The sequence below is a fragment of the Arvicanthis niloticus genome, chromosome 8 (assembly GCF_011762505.2).
Source record: "Arvicanthis niloticus isolate mArvNil1 chromosome 8, mArvNil1.pat.X, whole genome shotgun sequence".
Classification (NCBI taxonomy): domain Eukaryota; kingdom Metazoa; phylum Chordata; class Mammalia; order Rodentia; family Muridae; genus Arvicanthis; species Arvicanthis niloticus.
The window spans coordinates 37,476,901-37,499,583 of NC_047665.1; the positions used below are offsets into that span (position 1 = coordinate 37,476,901).

The window sequence follows — 22,683 nt, forward strand, 5'->3', positions numbered from 1 at the left end:
CAGTGGGTTGAGTGTACAGAGCTCAGTTTGCCCGTGGGAAAACTGGACTTGCCTTAACCTTTTGAGGCTGAACAGGTGCCTCTTGGGAATATGATTTAATGCCTTCTGTTTTTCCTTGTTTTTGTCCTTATATAAAATATCAGAGGATATGTCTACAATCCCACTACTGAGCTGTGATACTGTCATTTCCATGATCTTACAATTATTGTTTCCAGAAAATTTACTTTCAAGTGTTTCCCACTAAACTATGGTAAGGAGCCAAAAGGAGAAAAGGAAGTGAGAAAAGAAAAAAAAATACATATTTCCTGGGAACCTTCCATATTTCTGACATTGTATGAGGCATTTTCTGCCTGTTAATTACCTAGACTCTATGAAATAACTTTTAAAGCTGATCTGGTAGTACAGTTTTATAGCTTAGCTTAAACTACATAGGAAGTTCTCGTCTCAAGAAAATAGCAACAATAATACTTGGCTACTACTTCTATTGTGTCCTGATCACAGACATTTAGAGTTCAGGTTGGTATGAGCCTTAGGTTCCCCTGTTAGTACAACATAGTTCCAAACTTTAAGCAGTCTGAAGTCTGAATTGTCCGCTTCCCTGCTGTATTACACTGCCTGCCTCTGAGCTGTGCACTGGGCTGCATACATGGCAGTGTTTGGGGGTGCTTCTATTTTTTCTGTTTTGCTGTAGATAAAGACTAAAAGCCCTCTATCCCCTTCTTGGGTGTCCCTATGTTGTTGGTTGTGACAGTTGTGAATGCTGGCAGGTTCTCTTCTCTACCACAGCTTTACCATTGCTTTAGGGGCAAAATTAATTATTTTTCTAGTTAGATAACCAGTTGTTAAAATATCAAAAGCATTCTGGACTCTGAGCCAAGGACTCTCTTTGCTACTCCAGTACCTGCCTCTCCCCTGGGGCCTACTGGCTTTTTCCAGATTCCAGCTCAAGGATTAGAGTTGGGGGACCAGGCCTAGAGCATCTTTCTGGGTGCTGCCTAACATCAAGTGTGACCATCGCTCAGGCTGAACTGAGGGGAAAGCGGTTCAGATCCCACCTCTGCTCCAGGTAGAGTATTACTGTGTCATGGTTGTCATTTCTCAGGGATGCTGCAGAGCTCAGGTTGTAGCTGACTGCTGTGTGGCTGCACACCAGCTGACCCACAGCTACTGGACTCTGACCTCTCTTCCTTCTCTTTGTTAGATGTTATTGTGTGGGTTTGACTTGAGAACAGATCTTATTTCATAACCCTGGCTGACATGGAACTGGCAATCCTTCTACCTCAGCCTGCCAAGCACTGGAGTTACAAGTGTCAGTAAACACATTATTTGGGGCACCTAGAAAACCTTGGGGACATTTCTCACAATTATAAACTTAGAACATGAAGGGGAAACCAATGCCTCTGATCCTGTGCCATTCATTGTGAGCAGACTCAGCCCTCCCTGGGTCTCAAAGTCTGGCTTTTACTCGCTGTCTCTGCCATCTCCACCCTTTGTGCCCACTTTTCATCCCTCAAGGTTAAACATGGGTGAATAGACCAGTACTTTCTGTGTGGCCCAAGGCTCTTTAGTTCTATCAATATGCATGTTCCTTATGGAAAAATGACTTGTAGTGTATATTTAAAGCTGCATAGATTTCTACACGAGCACAGATCCTAACACAATTTGTATTTATCCAGCTATTCGAAATGATGTAAGAACTCACTCAGTGTCAAAGGAGGGGATTATCTAGAGATAGGGTATATATGAATGTTTTTTAAATTAGAAAATATGACAACTAAGCCAGACATTGTGGCTTGGTCCTGTAAACCTAGCATCAAGGAGGTAGAAACAGGAGGACTGGCACAAGTTTGAGGTTAGCCTGACATTTATGGAGAGTTCTAGGCTAGCTAGGGCTACATAGCAGGGTCCTGTCTGGATCTTGGTTACATAAAACACAATCAAAGACACTAAAAACAAAAGACCTTGTTGCAATCCCTAGAGATATAATTCATTACGTTTATAATCATGAATTTAGCCTATAATCCATAAACTAAAGGTCTAGTAAACCTTCATAGAGAACTGCTCAAAGCTTTACCAATGACACATGTCCCCTGTGCTTAGGCCTGCTTATAACCAGTAGTGAGTGGAAGGCTTTTCTGCCTGAGGCCACTTTGTGCTGGGCTCATAGCTGACTAGACTATCAACTGTACTGCTGTTAACCGACTCCGTTGAGTCATCAGTGTATAGCAGTTCCTCGGTGTAATGAACGATGAATGTAGGGTGATTAAGAAAATGATGGTGTAAAGGAACTTATGTTCTAAGATGATGTGGTAGTCTGAATGAGAAAGGCATCATAGGCTTATATATTTGAGTACTTGGTCTCCAGTTGGTAGACCTGTTTGGGAAGGACTGGGAGGTGAGGCTAAGTTGGAGGAGGTGTGTTTCTGGGAGCAAGGATTTGAGATTTCAAAAGACTTGTCCCAATCTCAGAGTGCTCTCGGCCTCCTACTTGCAGACCAGCTCCTCCTTCCAGCTCAGCCATCATGGAGTCTAAGTCTCTGAAACTATAAGCTCAATCAAATGCTTCCTTTTCTAGATTGCCTGGGCCATGGTGTTTTGTCACAGCAATAGAAAAGTAACTAAAACAGAAGTGAATGCAATTCTACTGAAATCAAAATTTTCATGTCTATATAAATAAATTACAGATATCTAAAATTCTCTGCTACATATCATAGCTTTATTATCAAGAATGACCAAGTACTGCATTGCTGAGGTAGTTTGCTACAATCTCTAATAAAATATATAGGGTTATATGATACACGCATATAATTTTAGGTCACTTGTGTGTGTGCTATATATATTTATATGTTTATGCACCTGTGTATGTGTAGGTACACAGGAATGAGGGCCTGTGTAAAGGCCAGAAGCCAATATTGGGCGTCTTCTTTAACAGTTCTCCATCTTATCTTTTGAGACACTGTCACTCATTGATTCTGCTACACTGATGGGCAACTGAGCCCCAGGGATCCTCCTGTCTCCACTTCTCTAATACTGGGATCACTGCATGTACTACCATACCTGTTTTTTTACATGAGTGCTAGAAATCCAAACTCGGGTCTTTAAGAATATATTGCCAGTGTTTTATCAAGTGAGCCAAATTCCTACCCAGTTAATTTTTAAAATACATATATGGTGTGTGTGTGTGTGTATATATATATATATATATATATATATATATATATATATATATATGTATATACATATTAGTTGATTCATATATCCTGTTTTGCATATTTCACATATTTTGTATACTTAGGTTATGTCAATTCAGGCTGTAATTTCTATCAGAAATACTTAATCTGTATCTGGATGACACAAAACTTATGATTCAAAACTAGATTTATATGTTTGTTGATCAAGCTATACTTAAAGTTTTTTCAATACCAAAATCAAGTACAAGAAAAGTTATCTTTGTATAATATTCAAATACACATCAACAAAATTGTCTTATTTCTTCAGAATTCATTTGATTTTTGAAACGAAAGTATATGAGTTTCTGAAGTTGTTTACCTGGAAGTAAGCTGGCTCATTCTGTCTCAACTTGTGACATGAACATTGATGTCAAAGGAATCCCACAAGCGTAACTGACTGTAAAGCACCCACACTAACAGAGTGTGCTTTAGCCCTGACTTGGAATATTTCAGTCAACTGTGATGCTGCTGATTGGAAACAAACAAGATGACTCCGAATACAGGGCAATTGCTTCTGATCCTAATGACCTGAGTTTAATCCCCAGGACTCACGTTGTAAAAATAGAGAACTGACTCCTTAAGGCTGTCCTCTGACCTCTACATGTATGTGGGCTTACACACACATATACACACAAACACACACACACATACACACACACACACCATTGCAAAAAATTAAGTAATAATAAAAAATCATTTGCACATCAGTTATTTTAGAAATTAAATAAAATGGTAGTTATTGACAACCCATGAAAAGTTTTGAATCTAAAGTACATGGTACAGGTTGAGTTGTGTTCCCTCAGAAAATACATAACAGATATATACCTAAGTTCCATAGAGTGTGACCTTTGTTTGGAGAGAGCACCTTTACAGAGGAGATCAGGCTAAATTGAGGTCATAAAGGTGAACTCTCACCATCTGAGACATATGTCAGTATATAACAGAAAAATGTGTATACAGGAGAGAGACAGAGAGAGACACAGAGAGAGAGAGAGATTTTGGATTCTTACACTCTTTTTCTCATTGCACAATGCACATATAGCAAAGTCATTCATCTGACAAACACAAACTCATATTCAAAAATATTGAATGAAATATTGAGCCCTACTTGTCAGATGGGTGAGATTCCACAAAGTACCCAGCAAACGGACAATAGATTCGAGGCTGCAGATCCTTCACCAGCTGAGCCTTGTAATTCAGAAGTTTTCTTCTTTCCGCCTTAATGAATTGGGCTTTCCATTCCTCTGTAATGACAGATTTGGGGTTAGTATCCTCCGTTTAGAAGTCATTGGGAAGTGAATGCCCTGATTCCCACCTTCTTAAGCTGGGTGGTGACTCCACGTGGGGACATGTAACTAGATGTAAACAGCAGTTGGTTTTCTGAGAATCCAACTCACAAAAGTTAATTCAGAATAAACCACATACCGAATGGTAGCGCTCGCCTGTGTTGAGTGAGTAACATCAGTGAGCATCATGGAGTATTTCTGCAGCCTTGGTTCTGAGCATCCCACAGGAGGGCTTTACCCTACACATGTTGTCATGCAACACAGCAGCAATCAATTGTGTGTGCCTTTGGCACACATTCAAAACTACTATTTGCTACTAACTACAGATTTACCACACAGGTGACCTTCACTGCTCTTATAGAAACAGACTGGTTTAATTAAAAAAAAAAAAAAAAAAAAAAAAAAAAAAAAAGAAAGAAAAGACTTCTATTTTCTGATCATCCTCCCTTAGAATATGTCAAATTACTGTATGTGGGGTTGGACTGTGTTAGAATCTTTTATTTTTAAAATTGCTGTTTGAGTTGTTGACTTGAGTTTCACAAAATTTCATAGTTCAATAGACTTTAACTGAGGATCAAGACAGAATTTATAAAAGCTGATGAAATGGCCCTAAACATAATTCTTCTGTACTAGTAATACATATTTATGTAAATGGAATTCTCAGAATTGATCATAAAATCAAAGTATCAATCAACTTTGAAAACTGCTTGAGATATCCCACATCATACTGTATCAAATGCTCATCCAAGATTTAATTCTTTATATAAATAAATAAGTACATCCATTTTATAGCATAAAAATTTGCTTTTGTCTTTAGAAAATCCTAAATTATATGTATAGTAAAGAATTATTTTAAAATCAATTTGTTTATAATTTATTATCAGTAGAAACCTGATTTTTGTACCAAGTTTTTATATTTATATGCCCAGGGTTACATAAAAATTTCTCTGGTGCCAAGGGATCACAAATGGAAACATTTAATAAATTTTGTTCTGCTTGAAAGGAACTTGTTCAGATGAAGAAAAAATGGAGAGACAAGTGGAATAAATCCTTGTGACATTGATGGAGATGTGTCCTCAGCTTGAGTTAGCAAATTTTGATTATTTACCAGGATACCAGCCACAGGTTCCAAGCTCACTTCTTGCTCATTATATTTTTGGAGACTCTAGCTGAATACAGGTCTCAGAGTGGATAGCCTTCCTTTGTAGGCAAGCTCATTCTCTATGCTCTGTAACTCCTATAGTCATTAACCTTTTACTAGTGTGTACTATCACCTGAGATGCTATGAAATTGAAATCTATTTTTTATAACCTGACAACTCACTGTGACTAAAATCACAGGGACAGAGGTTAGTCACACTTAGGAGCTAATCCCTGCCCACCACTTACAGAAATGAGTAGATGACCTGACTTCTGCCCCCTCCTCTGTCAACGGAATCATTATAGACACCTCATAAAGTCTCCCTCTTGCTTTCTTTCTTCCCCCGCCCAGCGTTTATTATATATCTTCAATGTTCTCTGGGGCACTAAGCATACAATACTGAATTAGACTGTGAATCTTATGAACAATAAAAGGGAAGTGCTCCCAAGGAAAAGTTTTCTAAGTGAGAGAAGCAAGTTTTAAAAGGAGAAATAAATTATATAAACAATTATATAAAGTGATATAAACAGCACAGCAGGGCAGGAGGAGGTGGGGTGGATGGCCACCCTTAGATAAAGTGATCAGGAAGTGTCTGCACTAAGGTGGGGTGGGGTGACAGGGGAGTCAGGGAACAGACTGTAGCCGAATTGAGACCCATGGGAAATTGATGGTCATGCAGAGTTTAGCAACAGGAAGACTCCAGGGAATGAAAATAGTCAATGTAACAAGCTGGGCCGGGAATAGACCAGGAGCGCTAGCCTGAGGGCACGAGCAAGCAGCAAAGTGGGCTGTCTGAGCATGTTGGGAGGCAATTGGTCAGAGAAGTCTAGGATTAAACAGGATCTAGAGTTGCAGCATATAGGATCAGAGAGGTGGTACAAGGATACAAAACTGAATGAACTGTCTCATATATATACTTTCCTCACACAAACTCCAGCATCACCTTTGAATCTAGAGCAGAAGAGGTCCTGGATGAGAATCTACCCTGTAGAATGCCCTGCTCTGCCTGTACTACTCACGAGTACTCCACGGGACCATTAGGAAGCAGCCACACCAAGTCCCACACACTACATTCTTGACCTCATCCTAAAAGCATGGAGGCCAGAGTTACCCATCACATCCTTTCAGCATCCCACTCTGCTCCACTCTGTGATACTCATCGGCTGTCTTTCTTAGCTCCTTCTAGATACTCCCTTCCAGAGATGCTTGTTCACCTCAGTGGTCTCTGTAAACTCTACCATTGTATTCCAAAACCTCAGTTTGTAGTGTCTGTAGTTCACAAGGTTGGTTCCTTTGAGCAAGTAACATATACCTGGCATTTTTGTACTTATTCTCAAAGCATCCATCCAAGTACCATGCTTAATGCTCAGTATCACTAGGATATAAATTATTACCAGTAAATTTTCCACCACTGAAAGTCATTGGAAAGCCTGATGCTCCTCCAGCAAAATCACTCATCATTAGAGCAACTTTCTCAGGCAGCCTTCCCCCATTGGGTCTGGTACAGTCCACTGTGTTGAGTATTTTATGACCTGTGGGAAAATAACATGTAATCTCAAATGCTGTGGTTTGAATGATCACACCAACAAAGTTGTCCAATGCAGTTTATGTAATCTAATTCAGTTGATTGCAGAATTGGTATGTTTCCCCCCCACACACACACACACCAAACCAACAATCAAACAAACAATCCAATAAACAAAGAGGAAGCTGTCAGAGCCTAAAGTCTTAGAATATTCTGATTTCCAAGTAAAGTAGTTCATCCCTCTGGCTGGATGGGTTCTAGTACTTCATGATAACCAACAGTCTAATTTCACTGTGATTACAGAATACTCTCTTGTCTCCAAATGCTGAAGCTAAGGAGTCAGCTCAACATAGATGCTCTTATCTCTGGCAACAATCTATGTATAATTGTATTCCAAATAATTACTGGATAATTAAGGCCATGCCTCACTCATGATGAAATTTTCTAGTGATAATTCTTTGTTTTCCCTTTTCTTTGTTTTGTTTCACTCTTCTCTGCTTTGCTTTTTAAGACAGGGTCTTATAGAGCCCAGGCTGGCCTGAACTGTTTGCCAGAGCATGACCCTGAACTCCTGTTCTTCCTGCATCTGCTTCCTGACTGCTGGGATCACAGGTGTATATCATTGTACCCAGCCACATGATGAAAGGCACTCATGACATTTATTCAACAATAAACTAGTGTTAGTCTTGAAACAATGTAAATATAAGTTCCCTTGTGTTAAAAGCAATGCATCTGTCATCATATACTCCTAATTACTGGCAAGTTTTCATCTGAAAAAAATCTAAGAGGTTCATTTTCCAAAGACAAGAGCATAATGTACTGTGTTCTCTGAAAATGGAGACAGAAGATGAGCATAGGATGAGGTTTCGGACATCTTTCCTACCCATGGTGCATTTCCCTTTCCATTGCTTTTGGGGATAGGAAGATACCTTTGTACTCCACGATAATGCACGTGTCCATCTCAGGATGAATACCATCCATCAAGATCATGAACCGGAGCCTTTTGTCTACCTGCAATCCAACAATAAAGCAATTATGTAGGTCAGCTTGGCCTTACTATTTGAGAAGATTATCATTTTGAGAAAAATTATCAAATCAGATCAAAGGAAATGAAAAACTTTATCTGGAACTAGGTTTATTAGGCTGTTTTATAAGCTTATACATTTGCTAAGTGGAAACAAAAGCTTTGAGCACAGACAGTTATGTCCAAAACTGAAGTTTGATAGAGGTTGTGTTCACCGTATCTCGTGTACCAACAACCTGGGCCACATTCTATACATTTAAATGTCATCTCAGAAAGCATAATAAGAAAGCAAACAGATCTCTGACCTGTTGCCATATTCCAAATGGAACCACGTTGATGTTAGTTAACCGGACGCCGCTCTGATCCAGATTCCAAAACACAGGTCTTTCTGTGTCACCAACATAAATGGGAATGTCTGGTCGTCTCTGGGAAAGCTGCTTCAGGGTAGGGTAACTAGATCAGAGGGGTGGAAACAGTGAAGATAATAAACCAGAATTCACCAGCAAGAGAACAACCTGCAGCCTTTCATGACAGTCAGAGAGAGTTCCTGCTCACACTCACGACTGCATCCCAGAGGATCTTACTTCACGGCTAGGACATCCTAACAAACCACAGAGTGGACATCTGCCAAGTGTGTGAGTCCCATGTTCCACACCAGTGTTGCTTCAAGTGGTGAGGCCGGATGGGGTGGGGAGTAGCAGAAGTCACAGAGAGAGTCATGCAGATGTTGCTGTAAAATCAACATCCTCATGATCTTCCCAAGTAGCCAATCTCAGTAAAACAGAGGACACAGCACAGACAGGGTTTCTCTGTGTGGTCCTAGCTGACCTGGAACTCTGTAGACCAGGTTGCTGTCTCTGCCACTGGAGTGCTGAGATTAAAGGCATATGCCACCATCACCTGGCTCTGCCTGCTTTCTTATAGAACCCAGGACCACCGGCCCAGGAGTGGCACCACTCCCACCTGTGGGTCCCTGCCATGTTTCTTAAAGGCTGATAGTTACACTGACATCATTTATCCTTTGGAGAACTCAAGTTACCAGAGGGATCATACCATAAAATTTAATGGAGATTTAAAAAAAAAATTCAGCATTCTAAAATCTCAACTGTGCGTAACCAGGCACCCAGGTCTTTTGAGCTGCTTATAGACATGAAGGCAATTGTCACGTCTACTGAGCGTTAATTACCTAAAGTGTTTTTGATGTATCATTGTAGAGTATGGTAGAAAGATGAGCAAATGGTTAGGTATCCATTCTATCACGAACAAGGACACTGCTATGAGTTTCCACTTTTAAAATTCTTTTCCTGTTGTGGGTTTTATTGTTGTTTTTGTTTTGTTTTAGAGATAGGGTCTCACTGTATAGCCAAGCTGATCTGGAGTTCTTAAAATTCCTCCTAACTCAGCCTTTTGGGTATTAGGATTACAGGCGGGAGGGTCTTACTATATACTCTGAGGATTTTTGTTTTAATAGATGAGAAAACATAGTCATAAATGCACAGATAATATAAACAATAGATTGATGTTCAAACTTTGTTTTTTTTGTTTTTTTCTCACCAACCCTAGCAATGCTCTCATTAGAAGGTAGTTTCTGACTTTAACACATTTACTTTCTAGTTTTAGAATCGGACTAGTGTCTGGCTAGTGACTACAAGACTAGTGTACTACATGTTTTTAATCTCCAACAGACAAACACATAAAAGAATCAGACTATCATACCAAATGAACACAGAAACAAAACTGGCATGTTAGCATGCATCAGCTGTACCAATCTAACGTTCCCGAGCTGTGAAGAGCCATGGAAATAAGCAGAGCTTGTGAGGCAGGGAGAGGAAATAGGGAGGAAGCAGGTTTCATCCTCCAAGCAAAAGATGTAAAAATTCCAGGATTCTTTTGACTTGCCTTTCATCTCTGAGTTCAGAAAACACATCTTGCATCATAAAGAGAATTAGGAAAAAATGACCCCAAAGGAGATATTTCCTGTTTTTATGGGGGAAAAAAAGGATGAGAATGTCCCTATAGTTTGGGGCATTTGATTTTTTGTTGTTGTTGTTGTTTTTGTTTGTTTGTTTGCTTGCTTGCTTGAGACAGGGTTCCTCTGTGTAACAGCCCTAGCTGTCCTGAAACTCACACCATAGACCAGGCTGGCCTTGAACTTACAGAGATTCATTTGACTGCCTCTAACTCCCAAGTGCTGAGATTAAGGCACACAGCAGCCAGCTAGTCTTGGGCATTTGAATACTTGGACCCTAGTTGGCAGCAGTCTGGGGAGGCTTAGGAAGTGTGTCAGGGGGGCATTGTCTCTGCTCATGCTCCTAGTTCAATATGTGTGCCATCCACTTGTGTGGCTTCTACAGCCTAGACAGCAATCCTTCCTCCACCCCACCCCATGATGCTCTGGAATGATAAGCCCAAGTAAATTATTTCTCTTATAAGTTGCCTTGGTCACAGTGTTTTTATCACAACAAGAAAGTAACTAATGTTATCATCTGACTGATAATTCTTAACTGCCGATATCATGTAACAACACTATATTAATGTTATGAAATAATGTTTCTTTGAAACCTAGTCACTCCACCACACTGTTTCCCCCTTCACTTTTGTAATTCAGGAAAGTTTAACCTAAAGTAAAGGTCAGACAGTAGGATCAGGGTAAATGGCATGAGTACTTACTAATTAACTCAGAAAGAATGTAACGAGGAATACCAAGGAGATGGAGGGAGGGAGTAAAACTCACAAGTCTCAGAAGCTTTTCAGTGGCAAACAGTCACCAAATGTTTCACAGTGGGTGTGTTATGAGCCTGTCCTTAGTGTGTAACAACTTTGATCAGGAGACCCTGACTCTGGTCTTCAACTGGCCCTTCAGTGGGGACACATGGTCTCCCTGGGAAGGGTAAATAGAATAGATTTTGCAAGTGGACTTCGGGAAGGCGGGAAGTGGGAATAGGAAGGATCAGGTGGTGGGGACGGGGATGGAGGGAGAGAGTACAGGGAAAGGCGACTGGAATTGGGGGTTGTTTGGAAGGTAGTGTAGAAACCTAGTGGAGTAGAACCATCCTGAAACCCATGAGGGTGGCCCTAGGGAGGGTATGGAGCCCGAACCTGTCATCTTCTGTAAACAGCAAGGCTTCCAGTTGTGGGATTGGGACACAAACCCAGCCACAAAATAGACCTCCAGCCTGTCCTTCCTGTAAGGTGTGCTTCGGCAATGGTGGCTCAGAGCTTGTGGGAGTAGCCAACCAATGGCTGGTCTAACTTGAGTTCCATACTAGTCAGGAGCTTGAGACAGGATGGTCCTGAGATGCAGGATAGAAACAAATGCAACTGGAAAAAAGTATGGGGAGGGGGAGGGGAGAGGGAGAGAGAAGGAGAGGGAGAGGGAGAGGGAGAGGGAGAGGGAGAGGGAGAGGGAGAGGGAGAGGGAGAGGGAGAGGGAGAGGGAGAGGGAGAGGGAGAGAGAGAGAGAGAGAGAGAGAGAGAGAGAGAGAGAGAGAGAGAGAGATTGATTGTCTTAGCGCTACTCTGCTGTACTCATAGATCGGTGTCTACCCAAATCATCATCAGAGAGGCTTCCTCTAGCAGCTGATGGGAGCAGATGCAGAGACCCACAGCCAAACATTAGGCAAGGCCAGGGGAACCCTGCAGAAGAGGGAGGAAGGACTGAGGACTTAATGGAGTCGAGGACACGAGGAGAATACAGCTCACAAAATCAACTAAGCAGGGTTCATAGGGGCTCACAGAGACTGAAACAGCAGTCACGGTCCTCTGCGCACATATATATAATGGTCATGTAGCATTGTATTCTTGTAGGACTCCTAACAGTGGGAGTAGGGTTGTTTCGGACTCTTTTGGCTGTCCCTGGGAGCCCTTTCCTCCTTCTGTGTTGCCTTGTCCGCACTTGATATGAGGATTTGTGACTAACTGTATTCCATCTTGTTATGGCAGGTTCAGTTGACATTCCTAGGAGGCCTGTTCTTTTCTGAAGGGAATCAGAGGAGCAGTGGATCTGCAGGGTGCTGGCAACGAGGAGCAGTGGTGGGAGGAGAGGCTGTAGTCAGAAGAATACATTTATAAAATGGGAGGGGAAAGCAGGACATGGTTGTGAGGGATGGTAATCCTAGCACATGGGATGCTAAGGCAAGAAGTCCTGGATAAACCTGGTTGTACAGCAAAGTGCCATCTCAATTACCTCAGGTGATCTGAGTGCATGTGACTGATGTAAATGAGGTCTGCTTTGCATAGCCTCTCCAGCCAGTCAGATGGAGGCTCATGTAGCAGCCACCATCCTCGGGCAAAAGCAGGACCAATTAACCAAGGGTCAAACACCATCCGCTTGTCTCCCAACTTGAGGTCCATGCAGGCATGAGTGAGATATGTTATCTGTTAGAAGACAGTGAGATTCCTGTTATGGCTTGGTCAGCAGCAATGGAGCACAAGGTTTGGGCTGTTTCTCTGACAAGGTTAAACCAGCTCTGGCTCAACGACAACTGCAGACACACACTGACAGAACACAACACCCTCCACAGACTATCAGACATGAACTCTAGTGCCTGGTGCTTCATGTCAAATCAATGATGCACCAGATATTACTCTCTTTAAACCAGCTCTGACGTGTTTAGCAATGACCAATGTTAGCACAAGCATCGGGGGACTTAGCATGCCAGTGTGGCTTCAGGGAGTATTGAATACATGATTCTTTAGTCGTTTAGTGTGTTGGCACAGCTGGGCAGGCTGGACTGAAATTAGGCTATCTGAGGTCTACATTACGCATTTACTCATTCTGTAGGATGCCAAGAGCCTCTGAGAATGGATTTCAACAATGATTTCCAGACAAGCGCAGGTAGGGGAATTCCAGACCTATTCCTCACCTCCCCACCCTCTTGTCTGGCACATCCACAGTTAAAGAACACACAGAGGAACAAAGATACGCAACAGGAATCTAGTGTAAGGAGCCAGGAGCAGCCAGGAAACACATGAGTTGTTATTATTCCTGTTCTGAGTGGAGTTTCATTTGTTTCAAACAAACCAAAATAAAACAAAACACAGAAATAAAAGCTCTGCCCAAATGCACACAACTTCCTAAACATACAGAAAAAAAAATATTTAATTCTGCTTTTTTAAACTTCTGAGGTGTTTTCCTTAGAGGAAAGTGCTCTGAAGATAGAAACTGTGTAAAAGACTCATAAAGATCTCAGGATGAGGGGCAAAAATATACAACTTGTTATCTGCTGCAGTGGGAATGCAGTTTACTCCCCCCAAAAGTTCATGTGCTTGAAACTTGGTGCCCAGTGTGGGCATGTTGAAAGTGCTTGGGTCTTTAAGAGGTGGAGCCTAATCTAAGGTAATTAATTTATTACTAGCAGAGATTTTAGAAGAGATCAACATAGTTCTTCCAGGGTCACAGAATCTCAAGATCGGCCAGTTCCCCTGAGAATATTGTTTTTTTTTTGTTTTGTTTTGTTTTGTTTTGTTTTTAAATGAGAAGACTGGCACCTCTCTCCAGTCATTGTTCTGCATGTATGACAGGAAACCTTTATGCACACTCCCACTATTGTGAGTCCATCTACCCCGACGTATCCACCAGAGCTAGGCATGTACAAAACACCATGCTCTTGAAGTTCTTGTACTATCAGTGAAATCTTCATGAAGTTCTCAGCTTCAAGTATTTTATCATCAAAGCACTGACTGACATACCATCTTATCCACAAACGTTCAGGCAATAAAAATACTTTCTGAACTTCTTCATATCTCTCTTTCTCTTTCTCTCTCTTTCCCTCTCTCTCTCTCTTCTGTAGTATGAGTTATATATAATCTCTAGGTATATATATATGAATATAGTTGTAAAGATATGCAAATATATGCATGAGTGACATCTTAGTTTCATTTTGTTATTAAGAATATTATAACATTAATGTTTTCTTACCTGTACTTCCCCAAAAGCTAATTCTTCAGGAGACCTGGGATCAGAGTCCCAGGGGTTAGGAGGGTTCAGTTCTACAAGGGAAAGCCCATTGTTTTCATCCACTTCGACAACTAGAACCAAAGGGAAATAAATCTGAGCACGTGAGGAAAATGACAGTTTTGAAAGTGTTACTTAAATACAAACACATAATCAAAATACAGAAGGTGAACACCACACACAGCGGAAGAGAAGACTCACTGAGCACACAGCAATTACCAAGGCAACAGCTGCTGCTGCTGCTCATTTGTTCATGCTCCACTTAAGCAACTCAAGAGATCTCTGGCATGTTTAACACATGCACTATGATGAAACCAGTGAAAGACAGAAGGTTAGGGTGCCAAGAGGCTGTACACAAAGGAGCTCCTAACCTGACAACAAAAGCCAAAAGAAGTAGGAAGCAGTCTCAAACCATTCAAGCTGGACATGAACCATGAAATGTCTGACAGACACAAATGAAATAGGACACAGGCAGTCAGCATGGTGCATGACGTCATGCAGAGGTATGCTGGCATAGGACAGCTTAGAATTCATGAAGATCTGTTACATGTCCAATCCAACCACGAGCCAAAATAAACCTCTCCTCTCCTAAGTTGCTCCTTACTAGGAATTTGGTCACAACAATAAGAAAAGTAATTAAACAATTCCCAACAACAGTTGTCTCACAATCTGTTGAGATGGGCCTCTGCCCAATGCTACCCACTTTCACAAATTTCTCAAACAAACAGTCAAAAAAACAAGCAAAAAAAATCATCTCCATTTCAAAGTGAGTAGTATTCACAGTACTTTAAGATAACTTTTATCAAAGAAACTGTTGGAAACAAATGTTTTAAAAATCCAATTTAGAATTTGTTATGCTAAAAAAACAAGACTTGTTTGTCATTATTTCTTTTGGGTATATGCATACATGTTTCTCTGAGTACACGTGTGTGTGGAGGTGCAGATGAACATACATGTGCACATTATGTGTGTGTATGTGGAGGCCAGAGGTTAACCTTGGCTGTTCTCCCATCTCATTCTTTAAAAACAAGGTCTTTTATTTGACCTAAAACTCACCAAGAAGGCTAGCCAGACTGATTAGTGAGCTCCAGGGATCCTCTGGTCTCCTCCTCCATTTTGCTAGAATCATAAGTATGCACTACCACACCCAGATTCTATTACATGAGCTCTGAAGATCTGGCAAGCACTCTGCTGACTGAGCTAATTCTGTCCTTGTTTGTGTTTCAAACATTCAAACTGTTCTCTACTCACTAGAAAAATGCACATTTATTTGTCATTAAGCACTGCTCATCTTCTTGTGCCTATTAATCATCCAAAGAGCTTAGTCAATATTCCAGGTCAAACAGTACTTCCTCAGCCACAGTGGTACAGCATCTTTCCAAACCTCTACCACTCCTCATTTCCAACCCCCCCCCCGAAGCCCTTGTCATCACTAGATATATTACATATTTTTCTCTAAGACACCTACGCTCTTTCCAGACTGCAAGTCTTATGAGACATGAGACAGATCTTGCAATGTCAGAAAACAGTATGTGGTCTACATCAAGGTATGTTGCATGATATTCCCTGAAGCCTTCCCCTGCCCCATTTTGAACCAGGATCTTGTTATATAATCCTGGCTAGACAGATATTACACAAGCATGTTTGGAATCCGTGGCACTCCTGCCTCAGCCACCCAAGTGTTGTACTACCAACCCAACCCTCCTTAAAATCCTTATTTACAAAGAATAGGAAAGAAATGGAGCAAAAGGTTGTCATAAAGTTTCAATCACCAACATGATTGGCATAGGACAGGCAGGTGGATTGTAATGACACGATGGCTGTAGGTGGCTTGAAGAAAGTGTAAATTGGGGAGCTAACAAGCGATGCCACAGCAATTGGTTTACTGAGTTTTCTGGTTACTTCATGATACAAAAGAAAGCCACCAAATCATGATAACAGATGATAAAATAACTTAAAAAAAAAGACTTGTGAATTGAACAGCTATAGAAGCAATTCCAACAAGAAACTGAAACAGATAAAAAACAGATAAAAAAATTAACTGAAAAATTCTAACATCAAAAAAAGTTATGAAACACATCATACTAAATGTTAATTGTCATCACATTAGCATCACATTTGACAAGAGATGTAAACAGAAACTGAGGAGATGCAATTAGTACCCAAAATGAGACGAGTGTAAGAGCCTAATCATGTCAGGTGCAGTGCAGAGATTATAAGAATATCTACATATTGTTTCTAGGAGGAAAAGCCCATACATTCCAGCAAGCAGATGTCAATGTCATTCACACTGAGAATGAATGAATGAATGATGGTCTCATAAGTGAAAGGGATGTTGTGTCCATCCTACTTCTCAGTTCATCAAATTTTGTCCATGCAAACATTTTCTCATTTAATTCTCCTTTCACTCTCATTCATAAGTTGTATTTGATACTATTTTGTAAATGATGATACCGTTTTGTAAATGACTTTTCATACCGACATTCATAAAAATATTGGTCTTTGTTTTTCTTTTTTCTTTTTTTTTTTTTTTTTTTTTTTGTAGTGTGTTTGTCTGCATCAATACCTAGTTGGTCTGAAACAGAATCACACATGACCAAGTGAACTTCATACCAACCTGGTTCAATATTTGAAAAATGCAATGATGATTCAGTATTCAAAAGACCAATGGACTACATCACATTCATGGAAGAGATGTGGGAAACATATGAGCATCTCAATGGATACAAAAAAGATAGTTGACAAAATATAACATTTTGAGTGAGAAGATACTGTTAGGAGGCAAAGAATAGCAAAGCAGGTCCTCAACCTGAAAAGAGCTGGCTGAGAACACCCAGCTGCTACCACTGTGAGAGCAGAGACAGGACAAGGAGGCTCTCTGTTACCACTTCTGCCTGGAGGTCTTAGACAAAGCAACTATGCAAGAAAGTGAAACAAAACACACACTAATTAGAAAGAAGTTAAGCTATCTATATTCATAGAGAACATGATCCTAAATACAAAACATCTAATATATCTAACAAAAAACTATAGAATTAATAGCTGAGGTCTGGAAGTTTGTAGATACATAATCAATATGAAAGTTAACATTTCTATATATAGCAATGAGCAACCTTAAGGTTATATTTATAAAATGATCAAAAAGAATAAAATATGTCAGGAGCCATCTAGGGGAGGCTAAAGGCTAGCAGGTGATTTTCCTGGGACAATTCACCATGGACTGTGATGAATGAGCTCCTGGAGGCAAGACCCAAGGGACTTTGTCTATTGATTGATTCCTGCTATTGATGTGCCTTTCCTGTCATTATTAAATTGATATAACAATTCTTGGGATTAGCCCACCCTATTGGGCAGATTATCTGCAAATCAGTGAAGACATACTCTTTCATAGCAATGCTATGTAGAGAAATAGATGATTTCTTAATTCCTAATAATGATTCTATAGCTTTTCTAAACTTACGAAAATGATATAAAAACCCTCTGTAATACGAAAACTGCAATTAGAACTCTGCTAGTCTTCAGGTGTCATGAGTTAATTGAGCTAAAAAAAAAGCAGGCATGATACAGATTTATAACTTAGGAATACATTCATTTAAGCTGTAAAACCAGTAACTAAAGGCCATAAACTGTGAATGAACATTTTATTGTAAGTGCAAGGACAGAAGATAAAATATTGACTGAGTTTATCTATACAAAACTTCAATGTCAATTTAGACCTAAGCATTATAGTTTTAAACTCTCAATGAACCTATGGAGCTAATAGCATATAGTGAATGCTTAGTTATATAACTAGTCTTAATGGAAACACATGTAAACATCTTTGTTGTAACTTCTTGTTCAATTTATGATTTGAATTTATGTTTGAACTTGTGTGAAGTCTTGAAAAAAACAGGATGCTTAGAATACCATGTGATCGATTCTCCTGAAAAGGTACAAAAAACTAGAAAAGGTGAATTAAGATGCAGAAGGAGAATTGGATAGAAGCATTACAGAGATGAGGGGCTGGGTAGATGAGGAGGGACAAAGAAGAAGAGAGAGGATTTAAGGACATAGAAGGAGAATAAAGGAAAAGCAAAATAGAAGCAGAAAAGACAGCAGAAAATACCAGACTAAAGAGGGAAGAGACTAAGAAAGAAGGAGCCATAGAGCAGAAAGCACCAGGTAGGCTTTTCTTATAATGAGACAGGTTTTTAAATTCATTAGCAGTGAAGGGTAGAAGCTTTTTCTCTCTCTATGCAATAAAAGTTGAACCTTTTTTTTTCATCCAAAATGAGTAAGTTCTTTCTGCACTGGAGCTTTTGCCCCATCCACAATTTTATATATATATATGTGTGTGTGTGTGTGTGTGTATATATACATATATATACACACACATATATATGTGTGTGTACACATAAAATATAATATATATATATAATATCATGATCATTAGCATATATAAGTATAGGTGTGTGTGTATGTGTGTATATAAGTATGTGTGTATGTGTGTGTGTGGGCATGTGTGTATATAAGTATGTAAGTTGATGAGACAGATTGTTGGGCCGCCTCAAAAAAGTATGTGATCAGGAATGTGTATGTATTAGTGTGTGTGTGAATGTATTGTGTTTATGCATATTTGCTTGTATAAAAGTTTTTTTCCTTTTGTGAGTGCAACTTTCTTCTCCTGGTTCAATAAAAGTTAATTGCTTCAAACCTCCTTCTTGCCTGGCCAGCCTGAAGTCATTGGCTTTTGGCCTCAGAGTAACTTAGAGTCAAGACAGGTAAATATTATTTAGTACTAAGCAACAGGTGTCAATTTTCCTGAAGCCATTGGCTTTTGGCCCCCAAATAACTAAGAATCAAAGAGAATAAATATTAGTACTAAACAACTTTTACACTTGCAAGAACAAGTCTTGCCTCTACCAATGCTCCATCTAATCAGTTGTCTCAGAGAGCGGACCCAGTGCTCAGGCACAGCTCCTGGCAAAAAAATATTTATGAATTAATTTAACAAAAGTAATACAAATTTTTCACAAAGTAGGATGAAACAAAAACAAACACACAGATAACTGGGTCAGAGTGAAGAACTCATATAAACACATTTAGCTAGAAGCATTTCAGTCTTTGATGAAAGATGCCAAAAACAGACATTAGAGAAAAGAAAACCACTCCAGGAAATGGTGCTGGTAAAACTGGATAACCACACGTACAAGAGTAAAACCAGATCACCATCTCTTACCTTAATGAAAATTAACCCCAAAAGATCTGAAACAGTGAAAACACTAGGGGAAAGAGTAGGGGAAACAGTTCAAAATACAGATAGGCACAGCTAAAAAGCGTCTGAACAGGCCTGTAGTCCGTCAGGAAACAGCACCAACAACTGATAAATACTCAAGGCATTAACAAGCTTCTGCACAGCAAATGAAGCAATTTGGGGAAGACAGCCCAGAGACTAGATGAACATATTTGCTCATGATACATCTGGCAGAGTGTCAGGGGCAGCTTTGCTTATACACTGAAGGCCTAAAATCAGCCATAGACCTAAGTCGGCCTGTTAACACAAAGTCTCAGGACTCTGTGAAAAACACTGAAACAGCTATTGTAAACAAGCAGCTTTGGTGAAAAGTTGCCAAGCCTAAGTCATCATAGACCTTGTAGATAGGTAGGTAGCCCTGATAGATAGTACCAACTTAGATAAGGACAAGTGAATCATAGGCGGAGTCATAGTGACCTGTTCCCTGAAGCTTCACCCAGCTGATACTCTGTTCTGGAAGATATCTGTACTCCCCCTGAACACTTATGTTCCTGTGTCATCCCCTTCCCCCACATCCTGCCTTTTTATGTATATAACCCCTGTGTAAAAAAGTAAAAATGGCGATTTGGTCAGCCTATAGACAGATCGCCATTCTTTGCATCTTTGTCTGATCCCCCCCCCCTGCTCTTTTTCAGGTGACCTCCCTGGACCCCTGTTTAATGCCCTGCTGGACAAGACAGCAGAGTTGTAGTATCTAGACTATACAAAGAATTAAAAAGGCTAAACAATGAGAAATCAAGTTACCCAATCTATAAATGAACTAGTGAGAGGAAGAGGGAATTCTCCAAAGATGAAATGCAAATGATCAATAAGCATGAGAAGGAAGACCTTGTCTCAATCAATCAATCAATCATGTAGGTCTAACAGTTTAAAATCAGAACAGATCCAAAACTTGGAGTGGAAGTCATTATGACAAAGTTTCCAAAGTCCCCTCCCCTCCCCTCCCCTCCCCTCCCCTCCCCTCCCCTCCCCTCCCCTCCCCTCCCCTCTCCCCTCCTCATTGCAGCAGAAAGCACGGATGGGTGTTTACCAAGCTCATCTTGACAGAAGCTCCCTGGAGGGTTGGTATATTTCATGGTGCTCACATCTAACTTCCAGTTGTGCTTTGTGCATTTAATGGACCTAGGGGAAAATGAGAGTCAGCTGTATGACACAGTGAAAAAAATTAGTTCTGATGAAGTGTGATAGCATCTCATGACACAGAAGTCAAAGCAATTGATGGAACTCAAAATACATGAAAGAAAACCTATGAAGAGGTGATAGCAAGGGCAGGGGAAGCCAAGAAAAAGCTGGCTAATCACCAAGTGATGTCTTTAAATGTGACGATGAAGCCTGCATCACACAATGATGTGTGTTAGAGAATGGGACTTCAGGGTAACTCCTCCTGGTCAGGGAGTGTGGCTGGAGTCAGCTTGAAATGAGGCTATTCACACACGGGCTTTAGGGGAAGAGGAGAAGGGTGGGCATTGGTAAAGCAAGGCTTATACACATGTGATAAGCAAGCTGCTGGTGGGAAGCCATGCTTCTGAAGACAGCTCTTATCCACAAAGACACAAGAGTGGTGCAGCTAAGTGAGGTACAGAGAGAATGTGGTCATATGTATGCATGACTTATCTCTCCTTGGCCCTCACTTCTACTGTTCAACTAGTTTCATATCCCCAAAAGTTTAAGGTTTAAGAGTATGATTGCCAGATCAGATACAATCTACTCAGATAAATATGAATTTCAGACAAAGTGATTATAGAGAATATTTTTGTTCTTTCTCATTTATTTCTTCTTTCTTCCTTTCTTTCTCTTTCTCTCTCTCTCTCTCTCTCTCTCTCTCTCTCTCTTTCTTTCTTTCTTTCTTTGGCTCTTTTTAAGACAAGCTTTCTCTGTGTAGCATTGGCTGTCCTGAAACTCTTTTTGTAGACCAAGTTGGCTTTGAACTCACAGATATCCACCTACCTTTGCCTCCTAAATGCTGGGATCAAAATCATGTGCCATCATACCCTGCTTAAAGTGATTATATTTTCAAATGCACATCTCCCACAATATTTACAACATGAACTAAAATTCTTTTTTATATAAGTATTTAGGTGAATGTACTACATTTCTATTTATTAATTTAACTCCATTTCAGACTAAGACTCGGACTATAACCAATGGGAGACTTTAAAGGAGATACTGTATCATTTTTGATAATTGCTTGAACTAACTTTCTTCCTTTTTTCTTTCCTTTGTTTCTTCCTTCCTACATTCCTTTCTTCTTGCTCCTTCAATTTGTTTGAGACAGAATCTCATGTAGCCCAGGCTAGCCCTGACCTTAATATGTAGCCAAGGATGACCGTGACCTCCTCATTTCCCTGCTGCCTCTTCAGCTTTCTGTTTATGGGTGTGCACCACCATTTATGGCTCACTGCTCCCAGCTCTGTTTTATTTTTTTTTTTCACTCAGAATTTTATTTTGTGGCCCAAACTGGTTCCAGACAGACAGAAATCCCCTGTCTCAGCCTTCCAAATACTGGGATCATAGGCATGCGCTACCATGCCCAGCTCCCTTTCATCTCCCCAGAAAATAAAGCCATCTGGGGGTGCTTAGTTGGAAATAAGGCACACCTGGGGGTGCTCATTCAGAAGGAGGGTACAAACCATTTCTTTTCTTATCTTTATAAATTCCTGTTTGATGTTGGTTTTGTTTCAAGAGGCAAAGAATCTTTTTTTAAACCAAGAAATGGCTCTTACCAGAAGCATCATTAAAAAGAAAAAGGAAGAAAGAATGAAAACATATAAAACATATCATGCTGCCATTTCCAAGCTTTATTGTATCCAGTGTTGGGGGCCGACTTTTATCAGAAAGCGGCTATCAGCTTTGCAGCCATCTTGAGCCATATACCCTGACATGAGATTTAAATTACAATAGCCTACAACAGCTGAGAACACTCTGATAATCTTGGTTTAGATACCTTGAGATTAAAGGTGTGTGAGATTAAAGGTGTGTGACTTAAGAAGTATAGAGATCAGGGTTAGAGACAAGACCTAAGGGCATGATTAAAGGTGTAACTTAGAGGCGTGGCTTAGAAGTGAGACATATAAAAGGCAGAGACAGAACAGATCAGAATTCAGACATTAGGGAGACACAGCAGAGAGAAGACATTAGGGAGAGAGAGAGAGATTCATACACATCAGACATTAGGTAGAATCTGCCCTCACCTTCGCTCTTGCTGAAACCCGACCTGCAGACTGGAGCA

At 40.2% G+C, this 22,683-nt stretch overlaps 1 protein-coding gene across 4 annotated transcripts in view; it reads right to left on the reverse strand.

Moving 5' to 3' along the window:
* The window catches only part of LOC117713908 (cytidine monophosphate-N-acetylneuraminic acid hydroxylase), a 92,610-nt gene that overhangs the window by 37,772 nt on the left and 32,155 nt on the right, over window positions 1-22,683 (reverse strand). For all 4 annotated transcript variants that reach the window (XM_076939236.1, XM_076939235.1, XM_076939234.1 and 1 more), the window contains exons 4-10: window positions 20,485-20,576; window positions 14,126-14,235; window positions 12,392-12,582; window positions 8,511-8,658; window positions 8,111-8,192; window positions 7,051-7,188; window positions 4,339-4,474 (exon numbers count right to left, since the gene is read on the reverse strand). In XM_076939236.1, coding sequence (XP_076795351.1) covers window positions 4,339-4,474; window positions 7,051-7,188; window positions 8,111-8,192; window positions 8,511-8,658; window positions 12,392-12,582; window positions 14,126-14,235; window positions 20,485-20,576 — 897 coding nt within the window. The remainder of the gene's footprint in view (window positions 1-4,338; window positions 4,475-7,050; window positions 7,189-8,110; window positions 8,193-8,510; window positions 8,659-12,391; window positions 12,583-14,125; window positions 14,236-20,484; window positions 20,577-22,683) is intronic.